Raw genomic sequence first — 18739 nt, forward strand, 5'->3', positions numbered from 1 at the left:
TCATTAGCCATGCTAGGAGAGGCGGGGTTCACTCTGGACCAATCACAGGGGCGCATATAGACGAACTATTCAGCCTCTCATTCACGCGTCACATCCGGACATTCATTCATCGGAATTCAAAATACAGAAAACCATTCATTCACATATCAGGGACGTAAAAGATTCACTCGTTCATTCAGTCATTCATTCACACGTCGTCTGGAGACATGAAAGATTTTTTCATTGGAATTCAAAACAGACCAAAAGTATTCGCTCGCTCGTTCACGTTTCATATGGAGACACGCAAACATTCACTCGTTCATTCAATTTCAAAATAGACAAACTTGTATTTACTCATTTATTCACATATCATATCACACAACCGTTCACCCTCTCATTCACACGTCATATGGGGACATCAGGCATCCTCGCTGTGAAATTTGTCATTTCATTGACGTACAGTGCAGCAAGTCGGACATCTCACCTAGCAACCTAGCGAGCTACCTATTTATCCTCTAATTTATTTCTTTTAAACTTCAGAAAGGGGATTAAAATGAGTGCAGGAGCAGGACCAAGTTAGAATCCAAAAACCTATCACTTCCATAGGGAGCGGGAGGAGAACTTTTTTTTGTCACTATGTCGTAACTACCGAAAAAGGGAAACGTGGAGCGGCGTTTTCGGACCGTTAGCAAAAACGCGAGCCGAGGAGGGGAAGGGTGAAGGAACTAAAATCCCAGTTTTCCACTTAAGTATGTGAGTCAGCCTTTTTCCCACATGAAGATCATTAAATCCAAATACGGTTCTACCATGACTCACCAACACCTGGAGCTACTGTCCGGATCAAACAATTCAGCGGAAATCATCACGGTCAGGATAAAAAAATGTCAAGAGTTGTATTGTGCAAGATATATTGCACATACCATATCGTCATTTTTGCAGAAGTTACTTTCCAAGACCCAAGATCCAAGAAAAGACGTGATAATTTTGATGGTAGCTTCAACTCCTCTGGGAAGGCTCTTCAAGGTTCAGGTTTATGAGAATCGTCCAAAATGTCTAAGGGTCCAAGCCCAGCTCCCGAAAAACAACCCCTCCACCAAACTCCACACTTGGCACAATGCAGTCATACAAGTCATGTTCCCCTGGCGACCGCCAAACCCGGACTCGTCCATCAGCTCACCAGATGGAGAAGCTCGATCCACCGTTCTGGAGTCCAGTAGCGGCGGGGAAACCCGTTCCATGAAGCTCTGCGCACTTTTCCTGAGCTCATCTGAAGGAGTTTGGAGGTCTGTAGCCACTGAATCTGCAGAAAGTTGGCGACCTCTTGGCACTGTGTGCTTCATATCGCACAGTTTAAGCAGCCTACGGCTTCCTGGTTGTTCCAAAACACTTCCATGTTCTTCTAATCCAGCTTGACTGCGGAATACCGGATTTGTTGCACGTGTGGCTTCCGATCATCTTTTACAAATGTTTGTGAAATAATGTTTGATTTTGGAACATCTGATTCCCATTATTTGGATGGTGAACCAATACTTTTGGCCAAATAGTGTATTTTAACCCTCAACGAACCTCACTCGACTCTCTTGAACCTCCCCGCATTTGTGTTTTTGTTTTCGGAAACATCGTTACGGGGGAAGTTGCTACCTCGGTTTTTTTTTTCTGGTTATAAATCAAGTTGAGATCGAGTTGCGAGACATATTTTGCAGAGCTTTTGCAGTCGTTCGTCAAAACTGCGAGTGGTTCGAGCGCAAGGTTTTCTTTTCCTTCCTCGATCACCTCGGCGAGGTCCGAACGGCGGTCTGCTAAGCCACCGAAGTCGTCGGAGAAGCCGTCTCCTCCAAGAAAGGAGTATTTTATTTATTTAATACAATTAATTTTAGTTTAACTTTGAAATTTTTTTTTTACATTTTTTTTTTCTTAGGCTACAATATGGCTATTTAATCGCGATTTTTTTTTGAATACTGTAAATAACTGCAAAAGAGCGATAAATCACGAGAAAAAAATCAAATTTTTTTTAAATCCATTTAAAATCTATTTATAAATATACACATATTTTGCATTTTTATGTGGGTGTATCATTTTTTTCAAATACTGTAAATAATGGCAAAAGAGCGATAAATCATGAGAACTGAATAAAAAAAAAAATCAAAAATTTTTAAAATCCATTTAAAATGTATTTATAAATATACATATAGTTTGCATTTTTATAATAGGTATATCATTTTTTCAAATACTGTGAATAACTGCAAAAGAGCGATAAATCACAAGAACTGGATAAAAAAAAATAATATCCATTTAAAATGTATTTATAAATATACATATAGTTTGCATATTTATAATAGGTATATAATTTTTTCAAATACTGTAAATAACTGCAAAAGAGCGATAAATCACGAGAACTGGATAAAAAAAAAATTAATATCCATTTAAAATGTATTTATAAATATACATATAGTTTGCATTTTTATAATAGGTATATCGTTTTTTCAAATACTGTGAATAACTGCAAAAGAGCGATAAATCACAAGAACGGAATTTAAAAAAAATAAGAAATTTTAAAATCCATTTAAAATGTATTTATAAACATACATATATTTTGCATTTTTATAGTAGGTGTATCATTTTGACTGGGACATTTATAAGTAGCTAGCATGGTGAAAAATTGTGCGCACCCCTGATGTAAACATGCAACCATTCACCTTCTCATCAAAACATCTGAACAATTCATGGTCTCCAGTGAACCTCCAGATTTCGGGAGGAACCCAGCGGAGACTCCACGAATCCGACACCTTCTCCCTGCGAGGCAGAACCGCTAACCACTGATAGCTAACTGCTAATGATGATTCATTAGCGGCTAATTTGGCTAAAACGCGCTTCGCACGCCAAGCGGCGCCTGGGATGTTTCCACATGTCACATCGCTCAATCTCGCCTTCCTCCAGGAAAGTGATTGGCGGGTACCGTGCGAGGCTAACGCGCCCCGAGGCTAAAAAAGGGGGGGATTTAAATAGCATGACATATCAGACGCGGCGAGATTTGACGAGGTGGAGCCGAGCCAAGATTCCACCTGGTTCACGTTTCTCAAAAACACACAAAAAAAAAAAAAAAACACAGGACGTCGTCGATGACAGACGGATCTTTTATTTTGAAAAAGCCGCCGGAGGAGGAAAAAGAAAATGAGATGAGAAATTAAAAAAACCTCGCCGCTTCCCCGGCGATATTAAATCAGAATTGGCGAGGCGGCGGAGCTAGCATGGCGGCTTAATGCGTTTCTGATTGGATTTAAATGGTGACCGATGTTAATATCGGTAGCGCACGTCGCGGCGCCGCGGGCTAATCCAATATGAAGTGGCTGCAGGTGCCGGGCGGATTAGCGCCGTGATGTTTATTCAGATGTTTCGGCCGATATGTCAGATGTTTGGCGGCCGTGTTTCGGTTTCTCCGAAAAACATCCATCTCGGCGCTTCGGACGAAAAAAAACACGAGTCGCTCCTTTTGCCGTTATCAAGATGAGCGAACAATAGCGGCGTTAGCGAGAAGCAACTCGCTTCATGGAACCAGTGAAAAGTTCAGGTCCTTCTGACAAGCTCCGCCTCCAGCAACCACCCGCGAGATAAAAACATCAGGTTATGCAACCAACGCTTGAGCACAGTTGTGTAATTTTTCAGCTTTCCCCATTTTCAAAGGGTTCTTCTAATAAAGCAATGGCTCGCAGCTCAGCTCCTGAAAAGCCTGACGAATCCAAAGCTCCTCGGTATTTTTAATCCATTTTTTTTTTTTTTTTTTTTTCAGACAGATTTAAGCGGAAAAACCAAAAAGACGCATGATTTGACCTTCTGCAAGCATCCGACCCCGGCGTGGAAAGGGAAAGCGGTGCAGGAAGCTGCTGCTGACGAACCGAGGGCCTTTTAGCAACGACAACAAACTAAAATAGAAACTTTAGCTTTAGCTTTAACTCTAAAAGAGGACTGAGGCAGAGCGTATTAGCATTTTTTTTCTGTCGTCAACTTGTAAAGCGTCTTTGTGTACCTTGAAAAGCGCTATACAAATTGTATGTATTATTATTATTATTGTTATTATTTTTAAATCGCATCTTTAAATCGTATGATTATAGCATCTTGTTTTTAAGATGTATCTTATTAGCATTTCTAAATAGTACCTCTATAGCATCTTTGAGTAGCATCTTTATAGAAGCTTAATTGCATCCACAAATAGCCTTTTAGAGCATCTGTTAATAGCATGTCTAGATAGCATTTTCATAGCATTATTAGCATCTATAAACATAATCTTTAAATAGCATCTTCTTGGAATCTTATAAGCACCTATAATAGTATCTTTTGTAGCAGCTTCTTAACATCTACAAATATTAAATTTTAATAGCATCTTTAAACCATCTTATTAGCATCCATATAGACTTTTATTAGCATCTATAAATAGTATATTTTAAGAGCACCTTTAAACCCTCTTATTAGCATCCTTATAGACTTTTATTAGCATCTATAAATAGCATATTTGTAGTAGCTTAATAGCATCTATAATAATATCTTTAAAAAGCATCTTTATAGCCTCCGATAAGCATCTTTAAATTAGCTAATCTGATTAGCAACTATAAACAGCATCTTCATAGCATTTCCATTTAGCGTCTACAATAATTTCGTATTAGTATATTTCGGGAGCTTCTATAAATAGCATCCTAAAAAGAGGACAGGCTTGAAAGTCAGGTAATGAATGAATGAGAGTCTGCAGGTCTTCCACCACCAGGTTTCTCTGTAGCTTCCAGGGGTTCCCATGGATGGTGGTTCCTCAAGAAAAGGTACAAAAAGAAGTGGGGAGGGTCAAAAGCGCTCCAAACTCGAGGGGAGTATGGACGAGAAGAACTCCAGCCTTCTGGATCCACCAGTGAAAGAGCTGGAATGAGAAGGGGACTCGCTCCCTGGAAGCTGACGGGGGACACAAATATGGCCGAAGCTGCATCCGAGCTTTCTTTATGTGGTGTTTCTACACCTTGCGGTTTCAAAGCGCTAACCAGACCATCTGGGACAGCTTGGGGGTTCTCAACCAAGGACACATCAGCAACTTCTGGTGACGACTGCCCGATGGCCTCATAGATCCGTCATACATCTCTTTTACCGTAAGAGATGTATGACAGTAAAAAAAACAAAAACAAATCTTTGAATTCCAATGATGAAGTCGTCAGGGGCGAGAGCTTCATTGGACAGGTTAGTTGACCCCCATCCCGACCCCCCCCTTTAGCTGTGAAGGTCACAGAAGGTCACTCTTCACCTACTGGACATACAGCTCCCTCCATCAACCCTCCCCTTCCAGCCAAAGACCCCAGGACCTCACAGAGAGGGGCTTCATCCCTTCAGATCAGCTGATCCTGGATAGAACAAGTCACTACAGACACCTTTTCTCTTCTGTCTTTTCAAAACCCATTTATATATTTATATTTATTATAATAAGAATATAAAATGTCAAGAATATGACAGTGGCCCCTTCAGAGGGTGGAGAAGGTCCGGCGTATTGGTGTCGTCCCAGAACAGAAGCTGTCAGGAGTATGCGAATGCACAAACGAACACACACACTCACACACACACACACACACACACACACACACAAATGCATGTGCACATGCGCACGCAGCAATCGGGTCCTAATTGAGAGCATTTCCTGTGTTCCGCGGTAATCTTGAGTGATTTTTCCATTACGTCCTCAGAGGCAGACCCTCTGCTCTGTGACAGCTAGCCTCCTCGCCCCTACGTACCCTCACACACACACACACACACACACACACACAAACATAACTGTTGCTGGTGTGTGTGTGGGAAAACAAAGACCCGGATTGGGAAAATAAACTGGGAGCTCCTAAACATGGCCCTCGGGTGGGAAGCGACCGAGGGACTATTTGGTTACAATGCTGGAGTCTGTGAAGATCTGTGAGGAGATGGAGGGATGAAGAGCTGGAGATGTGGAGGTGTGGAGTGATGGAGTGATGGAGATGTGGAGGAATGGAAGGGTGAAAGGATGGAGAAGTGGTGCTGGAGTCCAGAACATTTATCTTTCCTTCCGTCTTCCTCCTTCCATCAATTCCTTCCCTATTTCTTTTATCCCTCCTTCTTCTCATTCTTTTTCTCCTCCCTCCACTCCCTCCTAGAATTTTTTTTTATGTATATATATATATATTTTATTTTATTTATTTTATTATTTATCATTCATTTATTTTAATTTATATTTATATTAATAGCATGTATTTATTTAAAGAATCTTACTACTATCTTTGAATAGCATCTTTAGATAGCATTGATGGCATTATTAGCGTCTATGAACAGAATCTTTCAATACCATCTTCATAGTATCTTACAAGCATCTATAAGTAGCATCTTTTATAGCAGCTTATTAGCATATATAAACAGTATCTTTGAATATTTAAACCCTTATAGACTCTTATTTGCATCAATAAATAGCATGTTTGTAGCAGCCTATTAGCATCTATAAATAGTATCTTTTAACAGCATTTTTAAACATTCTTATTAGCATCCTTATAGACTCTTACTATCATCTATAAGTAGCATATTTTAATAGCATCTTTAAACCCTCTTAATAGCATCCTTATATACTCTTATTAGCATCTATAAATAGCACATTGTAGCAGCCTATTAGCATCTATACATAGTACGTTTTAATAGCATCTTTAAACCGCCTGATTAAGATCCTGATAGACTCTTATTCGCATCTTTAAATAGCACATTGTAGCAGCCTATTAGCATCTTTAATTTGTATGTTTCAATTGCATCTTTAAACTCTGTTATTAGCATCCTCATAGACTCTTATTAGCATGAATAAATAGCATATTTGTAGCAGCCTATTAGCATCTATAAATAGTATCTTTTAATAGCATTTTTAAACATTCCTATTAGCATCCTTATAGACTCTTACTATCATCTATAAGTAGTATATTTTAATAGCATCTTTCAACCCCCTTATTAGCATCCTTATATACTCTTATTAGCATCTGTAAATAGCATATTTGTAGCAGCCTATTAGCATCTATACATAGTATATTTCAATAGCATCTTTAGACCGCCTGATTAGCATCCTTATAGACTCTTATTTGCATCTTTAAATAGCATATCTTATTAGCCTCTTATTAGCATCCTTGATGTATATTTATGTACTTCCTGTTAGCGGTTGCAGTGGTGACGCAGCATTTTTTGAGTACTCTGAAAGTACTTCCTTCCGAAGTACCATTTGAAGTTTTGTCCAGGGAAACTGGAGGGTTGTATTTTTCACGTTTAACCCCGAACCGAAAAAACATCAAGCCGTTCTTTTGGGTGACGGCGTCATTACAAACAGGAAGTGTTTGTCCATTTAAAACTGAAAAAAGCACTAAAACTAAAAAACAAACAAAAAAAAAAGAAACAGCAGAGGGGAAAAACATGCGGACGGACGACTGTCTTCGCCTGCCAGACAAAGCGTGTGCGCGGACCAGTCTGAACCTGCATGGCGTCCAAACTTTAAAATTATTTTGACGAGGGAAAACAGCGGAGGAGTGACAGGAGGGAGGGATGAGGAGGAGGAGGAAGATGGAGGAGCAGCGAGGTGAAGAATCTGGACAAAATGTTCTTGAAAACATTTGTTGTTCATGTTCTGGTCAACAATGGTATGAGGCATATCATTTGGAGGCATGCTAATTAGCTTAGCATAGTGAATGGCACTCGAAGTTAACTGCTAGCCTGCGGATTGTTGTACAAAATTTGACTCAAAGGTTCCGCCAGTACTAATTTCATAATAAAAGAAAATTGAGCAGGAAATGGATCCAAAATGGCGCCCGAAATCACGAGGACGCCATGTTGGTTCAAACAAGCTCCGGCTTCAAGCTTTGTCGCGTTTGAACGGAAGACGGCAAGAAAACAAGGTTAAAATTTGCAGTTTTCTGAATGGAGTTTTGTTATAGGAATTGTAGCACGCCAGATATTAGCATCTAGTTTTTAAAGGTGATCCTGCGGTAAATTCCACCGTCGTGAGACGATGAGCCGTGAAATGAGATACCACACACACACACACACACACACACACACACACACACACACATTGCATGACGAGAGACTTAAACATCGACTAGCAGTCGGAAAACACCGCAAAGACGACGCTTCTTTTCTTTTCCCCTTTCGGTGATTTTGTCGTGTGTGTGTGTGTGTGTGTGTGTGTGTGTGTGTGTGTGTGTGCCTGAAGCTGCTGGTCAGGCTCCGTTTGTCACAATGGTGTTATGATTCCAGCCGCTGTGTGTCTTTTGTGCGAGCGCCTGCCCGCTCGCCATTGGCCGCCGGTGATATTATGACTGAGGAGCTCACGGCGGCGGATAAACGCCGGCGGCGGTGATGTCATCGGCGAGCCCGGGGGTCGACGGGTTCACATTTCACGGCTAAACAGACGCTCGGCGTCACTTCGAGCGGCCGAAGGCGCTACAAAACGCAGACGGACGGGGTTACACTGTCGCGTGGAGGTTCGGGTTCATGGCGTTTGGGCTTGCGGGAGAGAAACCGCGGCAACCGGCCATTTCCTGTAAAGGAGATGTTTTCTTCAGGGCGAGTTTTCAGACGTCAATTTAATCAGCGGACGCCCGCAGATACACAGTTAGATCTGGAAATAATGGCGTTCGGAGGGAATCCGGTTAGCCGGGCTGAGGAAATAACCGGTTATCCAAATCTAACTTTTTGGATGGAGGTGTTTGCAAGTGTAGAGCGGAATTATAAAATAGAAATGATCCCTAAATGTCCAGGAAATTAACATATTATTTCACTAAACTTGTGATGGTTATTAAATTAAAATTAACTTAAGTATGAAATTAACTTATGATGATGATTAGATTCAAATTAACTTGACATTACAATTAACTTATGATGATTATGAATTAAAATAAACTTAACAATATAGTTTACTTGCAATGATTATTAAACTGAAATGAACTTAACATTACAATTAACTTAGGATGATGATTAAATAAAAATTAACTTAACATTACGATAAACTTGCAATCATTATTAAATTGATATTAACTTAACATTACAATAACTTACAATGATTATTAAATTGAAACTTGCTTAACATTACAATAAACTTGCAATGATTATTAAATTTACATTAACTTAACATTAACTTAACATTACAATAAACGTACAATGATTATTAAATTGAAATGAACTTAACATCACAATTAACTTATGATGATGATTAAATTAAAATTAACTTGACATTACAATAAACTTACAATGATTAATAGATTGAAATTAACTTAACATTACAATTAACTTATGATGATGATTAAATTGCGATTAACTTGACAGTTCAATAAATGTGCTATGATTATAAAATGGAAATTAACTTAACATTAAAATTAACTTATAATAATTATTAAATTAAAATTAACTTAACATTAAAATTAGCTTATGATGATTATTAAATTAGAATTACCTTGACATTTCACTCAATTTATGATGATTAATTAATTAAAATTAACTTAACATTACAATTAACTTGTGATGATTATCAAATAAAAATCGACTTAATTAACTGCAATTTAACTTTTTAGTTTTCTTCACGTTTTTCATCGTTTTGATTCATTTTCCTCTGAATAACTGTTTCTAGAACACTTTTTCCTTAAAGAATTGATCTTGTGAAGTTTTGGTTATTTGCTTATTTTCTAAAATTAAGCAAATTTAGAATTTAGAATTTCTGGCTCTCTTATTCATGTCAAGTTTTTTGATAATAATTTATTACTAATACATTTATTCATTATCATAATATTTCAAGGATGAAATTTGCTCAAATAACACTTCGTATCTTTAAAAAAAATTGTTTATAAACCGATTCATATTTTGAGCGGCCACTGTACTTTATAAAGTAATAATAACACATAAAAAAAAGAATGTAAAAAAAAGAGAGCCTAAAAAAAAGAATGTAAATAAATGGTTATATTTTTAAATTGGTGAAAGTTGGATGTATTTTAAAATCAGCAGCTAAAGATGTCGGGGGAGTTTTTTTAAAAATGTTCGATTGTCTTAAAATGAATGGTTTTACGTTTCCATATGAAGGGTGTGAATGAATGATTTATGTGGAATTTGAATGAATGAATGAGTGAATCGTTGTTTGTTTATTCTGAATTTGAATGAATGAATGGTTGTATGTTTATATGAAGGGTGTGAATTAAGGATTTAATTTGAATTTGAATGAATGAATGAGTGAATGGTTGTTTATTTTCATTTGAATGACTGAGTGAATGATTTTTTATTCTGAACACAAATGAATGAATGAATGGTTGAGTGTCTATATGAAGGGTGTGAATGAAGGATTTATTTTAAATTTGAATGAATGAATGAGTGAATTGTTGTTTATTTTGATTTTGAATGATTGAGTGAATGTTTGTACGTCTCTATACAATATGGGGATGAATGAGTGAACAGTTTGTCTTGAATTTGAATGAAGGAATGTTTCTACATAACGTGTGAATGAATGAATGATTGGCTGTTTATTTGGTTTATTTCGAAATGAAATGAATGAATGGTTGTATGTCACTATATGACATGGGAGTGAATAAGTGAATTGTTTATTTTAAATTTGAATGAATGGATGGTTTTATGTCTCTATATGACATGGGAGTGAATGAGTGAATGATTTATTTTGAATTTGAATGAATAAATGAATGCTTGTATGTCTACATGTTAAGAGTAGTAACCGGTTTATTACGTCCGGTTTGTACGACTCCATATGATGTGAACGAATAAAATGATTTATTTTGAATTTAAATAAAAGTGTCGCCTGGATAATACTGCAAACAAAAAAACCAACCCAAAATGGTAAAAAAAATTAATTAATTTGGATTATTAATTAATTTACAAATATCAGTGTTTTATCTTCTACCCCAATCCATTTGCTGTTATTGTTGTTTAACTGATTTAGCATTGGTTTAAGCGGTATGATTTCAATGCTTTTTTTTTTTTTTTCTTTTTTTTATAATTAGAATTGCAGTTAATTAAACCGCGCAATTCAAATTTGCGTCCGTGTCGTCAAAACCCGAAACCGAGTGTTGGTTTCCGTGACGCTCTCGGTTCAAAAAGCACGAATAACATCCGTCGTTGCCGTGGTTACCTGTATATGACCCCGTTCCGGTGGAGGAACATCAGGGCCGACGTGACCTCGGCGGCGTAGAAGCGGGACCTGGTCTCGTCGAACTTCCTGGACCGCTGGATCTGGAACATCAGGTCGCCGCCGTTGACGTACTCCATCACGAAGAAGAGGCGGTCCTGAGGTGGACGGGGAAAAATAACGGGAAGGCGATTAAAAAAAAAAAAAAAAAAAGAGCGAGATGTTTCTCCGCCGTCAGCAAAACCTTGATATGTTGAATTAAATTTCTCCGAAACCCCCGTCCGGTTTTGTTATTTTGTTTTAAAATGAGAAAGATAAGATGATATAAGAACAACTTTATTAATCCCGAAGGAAATTGTTGTGCCAGAGTTACAGAAAATGTAACAGTAATAAATAATGAAAAGAAAAAGGCAGAATTAGAAATAAAAATAAACTATAAAGTGTCTTAGTAAAAATACACAACGGTCCCTTAAAATACAACTTTAATTCATTTAATTAACGAATTTCATTAAAAGTAGTGGGTTCTTATGTTCATTTTTTGGTGTCTTAAATGAATTTTCTCCATTTAAAATAATAACAGAAAATAAATTCATTGTTACCGCCCCCAAAAGACAAACAAAAATAAATAAATAAGGATATTGTTTTGGAAAAAACCCTGGAAAAGAAGGATATTAAACATGAAAGGGACATCAAAAATAAATATCATGATTATTGTAAACTTGTAGTGTTGTAATATTACAAGCAACTTATGATTATTAAATTAAAATCAAACTAACATTACAATCAACTTATGATTATTAAATTAAAATTAAACTAACATTACAATCAACTTGTGATTATTAAATTAAAATCAAACTAACATTACAATCAACGTATGATTATTAAATTAAAATTAAACTAAGATTACAATCAACTTATGATGATTATTAAATTAAAATTAAACTAACGTTACAATCAACTTATGATGATTATTAAATTAAAATTAAACTAACATTACAATCAACTTATGATTATTAAATTAAAATTAAACCAAGATTACATCAACTTATGATGATTATTAAATTAAAATTAAACTAACGTTACAATCAACTTATGATGATTATTAAATTAAAATTAAACTAAGATTACATCAACTTATGATGATTATTAAATTAAAATTAAACTAACGCTGAAGTAAACTTATGATGATCATTTTATCACATTCAATTTTACTTTAAAATTTTTGGTGTTTTTCTTTTTATTAAAAGCAGTGAGCGGCGCCAATTCACAAGATGAATTCTCGTGAATTTCAAATTTTGATTTTATCGCTCTTGAATTTGTATCATCATTTTTTTTTTTTTTTTTGCTGGAAATGCGCTTTGCATTTTGAAAAAATTCATATATAAAGTGATTCATATCTCAAGGGGCCACCGAACTTTATAAAGTAAAATAAAAAGAGAATATGTAAAATGAAACAAGAGCATAAAAAAAGTAAAAAACTGTTTTTATTTTTAAATTGGCGTAAAATGGGTTTCATCTTTAATTTTTCTTTTCATGCTTTTTAACTTAGCTTACTAGCTGCGCGCTTAATGCTGCAATGTTATGCTAACTGTAGCTTGCACACTTTGCTACACGTCAATTAGCGACGCAGTGTTTTAAAACTGTCAAACCGGCTCGGACTCTCCTGATTTTCTGCGCCACATCCTCGTAAACATCTCCTACCTTCTCGCAGACGATGCTCCACAACATGCACACGTGTTTTTACCTGATTTTCGTATGCTAGCTAGCGGCGCGCGTCTTTAAACGCCACTTTGAAAGTCAGCGGCCACGTCTGCGCCAAACGCTCAAATCTCAAATAGATGCACTTGTGAGTTAAGATAATCTGGTCACCAATTTCCGTGGAATCAAGATTTTTTTTTTATTTTGCAAATAAAACAACAATTGTAGTGAGCAAGTAATTAATTTTATTAGATATAAAACCCAAACCACCAATTTGGGATTAAATCCCAGCCACGATGACATGAAGCCTATTTTACGACCTGCTGACTGCTCAAGTGACCCCCCCCAAAACACACACACACACACACACACACACACACAATTCCCCCAGCTTCCTGCGAACACACACACACACACACACACACCTTAAAAACACACACACTCCATACCACACCCTTCCACTTCTATTCTCTTGGTATTGAAAACGACCTCCGGGGGGGGAGAAAAAAAATAAAAATGGCCACCTTCCTGAATTACAGCTCGCTTTCTTCTTATAGGAAGTGAGGGAGAGAGTGTGTGTGTGTGTGTGTGTGTGTGTGTGTGTGTGTGTGTGTGTGTGTGTGTGTGATATAAACAGCACAGTATATAAGGAGCCAGGATGAGCCCCTTGGAGCCATTGTTCCCGGCCTCGGCGTGGAGAGAGACTCCCACCGTCTACCTGCACGTATGAACACACACACACACACACACACACACACACACACACACACACACACACACACACACACAGACACTGATTTGTGGCCGGGTGTCGGTCCGATAATGTACAGAGTACTCGCAGTATCCGAGTACTCGCGGTGAACTTTGTGCACCTGCCTGTTGTTAACTAAAATGTGCTAAAACACACACACACACACACACACACACACACACACACACACACAAAAAGCGTCCACCACTTTCCAACGTAACCGTGAGAATGTTTCGGTTCTGTTTGTCGTCCATCAGGCTCTTTTATTTTATTTCATTTGTTTTTATTTTTATTTATTTTGCAGATTTTTTTATAAATATTAAACGATCCATGAATGAATGAGTGAATAGTCGGATGTTTCTATGACGTGAATAAAACCTTTTTATGCATAAAAAATAAAATTATAAATAAAATTATAACATTTTGTCAGCGCACGGTATTTAATCAGAATTAGATTCCACTTTATTTTAGGCAAGACTTTGCTCTATAATAACAAAATAAATAATTGTATGTAAAAAAAATAGTAAAAAATAAATATATTTAAAAAAAAAAAGGAAAAAATTAAAATATAAATAAAAATTTTGAGGGTTTGTTGGCTTCATTAGAAAGAATAAAAATCCCTTTATCGCGGTAGATGATGTGTGAAACGGCGCAACGGAGTTAAGTTTTGTAATAACAGTGCATTTTGTAATAAACGTCCAAAATGTAATAACTTTTTCATTTCATTTTTTAATAAAGCCGCATTTTGTAATAAACTGCCCCAACGCATTTTGTAATAAATTTTGCCACATTATGTTATAAGTTATTACATATTGAGAAGATTATTACAAAATGCACTTGCAACTTTTTTATTTTCTAGGAAATGTAATAACATGGTGCATTATGTAATAACAATTCTAAAGCATAAGTTTGTTGATTGTATTTTATTTTACTTGAAAGTATTTGTAAAAGCTAGGCCTATTATTAGCATCACTGTATTAGCCTAGTAGCAGTACTTAGCAATTACTATCAGTTCACTATTCAAAGGTTGCATTAACAGAGAATATTCTATAAATTCCACGTTATTACATTTCCTAGAGAATAAAAAAGTTGCAAGTGCATTTTGTAATAATCTTCTCAAAATGTAATAACTTATTACATAATGCGGCAAAATTTATTACAAAATGTGGCAGTTTATTACAAAATGCGGCTTTATTACAAAATGAAATGAAAAAGTGATTACAATTTGGACGTTTATTACAAAATGCGGCTCAACAAGGCGGAAACAAATATTTTCCAAAATAAGATCCAGAAGGTCCAATGAAAAAAACTATTATTCGTAGCGAGAAAGATTGTCTTTATATGACGTAAATGAATGAACGAATGTCCGATGACGGCTTGGAAAGGCTGGATGGAGAACGAACGAATGAACGGATGAATAAAAAAAAGCTCGTCTCAAAAGAAGGCAAAGTTTCCGAATTGAAACGCCGCGTTTCCGTGCGTCGCTAGCCGAGACGAAGACGCCGCGCGAGCCAACGGCTAGCGCTCTCGGGGGCGGGTTGCCGAGCAGAGCCGTTTCCCCAAACAGACATAATTACAATTAACTTATAGCTATAAGGAAGTCGGTCAGCGGGGAGATTTTCCAGTCAGACATTGCTCTCTTCCTGCCTCCACTTAAAGCAACAATAAACAGGAAGTGGCTAATAATGACGGTCGGAGGGCTTCAGGAACTTTTGTTCTTCTGAATGGCGCTCAGCGATGTGATAGCAGCGCCGTCATTCTGAAGTTCAGCTTCCAGAAGGATGGTTGGTCGTGTTTGGGTTTCATTAATTTGGACATTATCTACGACGCCCATCCTTGACGGGCCCTCCCAGGAGGCGGGGTTTAACCTGGAAGGGTCTCCTGTCAATCGGGTATGCCGAAAGCCACTTTTCTAGGGTACTGGTCCAATGTTTTTGGGCGGCTTTCCACCGCTTCGTAATCGCTCTTCGATGTGGGCGGAGTCGTCAAAAGTGCTGTGACGTGTTTTTATCTGCGACACAAGCATATAAATAGTGGAGGACCTTCTTGTCCCACGAAACAAGAGGCGCCAAAGAAGACCACAACAGCCATGCGTACATGTATGCTCCTGCAGGTTTTTTTTTTTTTTTTTTTGGGAAGATATTCTCCGGCCAATCAGTGGACGGCAAGTCTGCTCATGTCATTTTTATTTATCGGTTCGGCTAGTTTGGAACCTCACCAGAGGAGATACAATAAAAGTACCTTCTTTTTCCACGAAACAAGAGGCGCCAAAGAGGACCACAGCAGCCATGCCTACATGTATGCTCCTGCAGTTTTTTTTTTTTGTGACGATATTCTCCAGCCAATCAGTGGATGGCAAGTCTGTTCTTATAAAAAAAAATTTCACCTCTGGTGAGGTTTGATACAACAAAAGTACCTTCTTTTTCCCCGAAACAAGAGGCGCCAAAGAAGACCACAACAGCCATGCGTACATGTATGCTCCTCGGCAGGTTTTTTTTTTATTTGTGAAGATATTCTCCGGCCAATCAGTGGACGGCAAGTCTCCTCATGTCATTTTTATTTATCGGTTCGGCTGGTTTGGAACCTCACCAGAGGAGATACAACAAAAGTACCTTCTTTTTCCACGAAACAAGAGGCGCCAAAGAGGACCACAACAGCCATGCGTACATGTATGCTCCTCGGCAGGTTTTTTTTTTATTTGTGAAGATATTCTCCGGCCAATCAGTGGACGGCAAGTCTCCTCATGTCATTTTTATTTATCGGTTCGGCTGGTTTGGAACCTCACCAGAGGAGATACAACAAAAGTACCTTCTTTTTCCACGAAACAAGAGGCGCCAAAGAGGACCACAGCAGCCATGCCTACATGTATGCTCCTGCAGTTTTTTTTTTTTGTGACGATATTCTCCAGCCAATCAGTGGATGGCAAGTCTGTTCTTATAAAAAAAAAAAATTCACCTCTGGTGAGGTTTGATACAACAAAAGTACCTTCTTTTTCCCCGAAACAAGAGGCGCCAAAGAAGACCACAACAGCCATGCGTACATGTATGCTCCTCGGCAGGTTTTTTTTTTTTATTTGTGAAGATATTCTCCGGCCAATCAGTGGACGGCAAGTCTGCTCATGTCATTTTTATTTATCGGTTCGGCTGGTTTGGAACCTCACCAGAGGAGATACAACAAAAGTACCTTCTTTTTCCACGAAACAAGAGGCGCCAAAGAGGACCACAGCAGCCATATGTACATGTATGCTCCTGCAGTTTTTTTTTTTTTGTGACGATATTCTCCAGCCAATCAGTGGATGGCAAGTCTGTTCTTATAAAAAAAAAAAATTCACCTCTGGTGAGGTTTGATACAACAAAAGTACCTTCTTTTTCCCCGAAACAAGAGGCGCCAAAGAAGACCACAACAGCCATGCGTACATGTATGCTCCTCGGCAGGTTTTTTTTTTTATTTGTGAAGATATTCTCCGGCCAATCAGTGGACGGCAAGTCTGCTCATGTCATTTTTATTTATCGGTTCGGCTGGTTTGGAACCTCACCAGAGGAGATACAACAAAAGTACCTACTTTTTCCACGAAACAAGAGGCGCCAAAGAGGACCACAGCAGCCATGCCTACATGTATGCTCCTGCAGTTTTTTTTTTTTTTTATTTGTGAAGACATTCTCCTGCCAATCAGTGGATGGCAAGTCTGTTCATGTCACGTTTACTTATCGGTTAGGCCGGTTTGGAACCTCACCAGTGGAGATACAACAAAAGTATAGGGTATTGGGTACTGTCCCTAAAGGACACCCAAGAAGAACACCCTTTGGATGAACCCAGTCGAAGCTCAACTGTGTCACAGAGCTACATATTGGTTTAAGTTTGGCAGCTTCTTCCACTCTTTTTGTGTAAAACTCATCCATCTCAGAACACTGGCTGTTCCAGAGAAGGTCTCGCGCCCTTCCCAGTCCCTGCTTCCAGAGCCACTGCAGCCACTGGCTGCAGGAGGTTACATAAGAGGGCCGGCGGTCCACCTCTGTCTCTCGCGCGACTTTAAACAGGATGTCGAAATAGTTTGTTTAAATGTGTCCAGGGTCCCGGCCGGTCCCACCCAATCAAACATGAATAAACATTTCCTGGGTATAATTATGCACAGATACTGGTTTCCCATGCTCGCTCACACACACTCACACAAACACACACAGCACCATCTATAGGAAAACGCCCGGATCATCCTCCACCTCGGACAATGACATTTTGGTATCTGCTGGGATCCAATTTGGTTCTCCTCTGAAACGGGACGGTTCCTCATCAGAGGAGAAGGCAACGAAGAGGAGAATGACCTCGCCGATGTTTCAGATCCAATCTTTGGGGACAAATCTGTGCTTTTTGAGTCCCGACACAACCCCCCAGATGGGACGTAACCAAAATGTACACTCTTTTGAGTACATGTTTCTGGAAGCATACCCTCTTCTGTCAAGCTATCTGATGACTGTATGGATTCTGCTCCACGTCCAATCACGATTGGACTCTACACAAGATGTAGTGCTTGCAAGGCGGGGGTCAGATGGACAGATGTTATGTTGACGAAAAAAGGTCCTACCAAGGAAGAGAGGTCGCGGCGCAACACCGGGTAGCACATGGGTGAAGAGCTTCGGGTCAGTTTGTGTGGTACGAGTGTCAGGGTCTCACACGGCTGGGTCCAATTGGTAATCAGCGCCAGCTGCTGCTAATTACCCGGCCCCATAAAGAGCAGTGGCATGCTCTGCTCGGGGAATTCGCGAGGGACTCGAGAAGAGGTCCCAGGGCTGGAGGATTGTGGAACCCTTCCTGTAACCCTGCCTAGGATCCTTCCTGAGACCCTTCCTGAGACCCAGCCTTGTGAGACCCAGTGTCGCGGGTCGGACTCGAGCAGGGAACCACACCAAGGATAGAGTATGTTCGGATGTTTTATTTTTGACCATTGGATGCGGGGTCTTCGCATCTTCGCAGGGTCGGGGTCCGATGTTGCACCGGCCGACTGGGTCTGGTCGTAACGGGGTTCTCGCAGGGTCGTGGTCCGGTGGTCCACCAGGGGGTCCCGGTCTACACTCGGGGTCCGGTGGTCCACAAGGGGGTCTCACAAGGTCAAGGTCCGAAGGTCCAGGGGGGGCCTGGTCCACAAGGGGTTCTCGCAGGGTCGAGGTCTGGTGGTCCAC

The 18739-nt window shown here is 38.9% G+C and overlaps 1 protein-coding gene across 1 annotated transcript in view; it reads right to left on the reverse strand.

Moving 5' to 3' along the window:
• LOC147236877 (protein kinase C epsilon type-like) overlaps nucleotides 1–18739 on the reverse strand; it is a 73012-nt gene that overhangs the window by 12849 nt on the left and 41424 nt on the right. Inside the window, exon 11 of the mRNA XM_086175200.1 lies at nucleotides 11120–11274. Coding sequence (XP_086031326.1) covers nucleotides 11120–11274 — 155 coding nt within the window. The remainder of the gene's footprint in view (nucleotides 1–11119; nucleotides 11275–18739) is intronic.

Source organism: Fistularia commersonii, chromosome 2, assembly GCF_037954325.1.
Source record: "Fistularia commersonii isolate RoL2024-O1a breed Wild chromosome 2, RoL_Fcom_v1.0, whole genome shotgun sequence".
Classification (NCBI taxonomy): domain Eukaryota; kingdom Metazoa; phylum Chordata; class Actinopteri; order Syngnathiformes; family Fistulariidae; genus Fistularia; species Fistularia commersonii.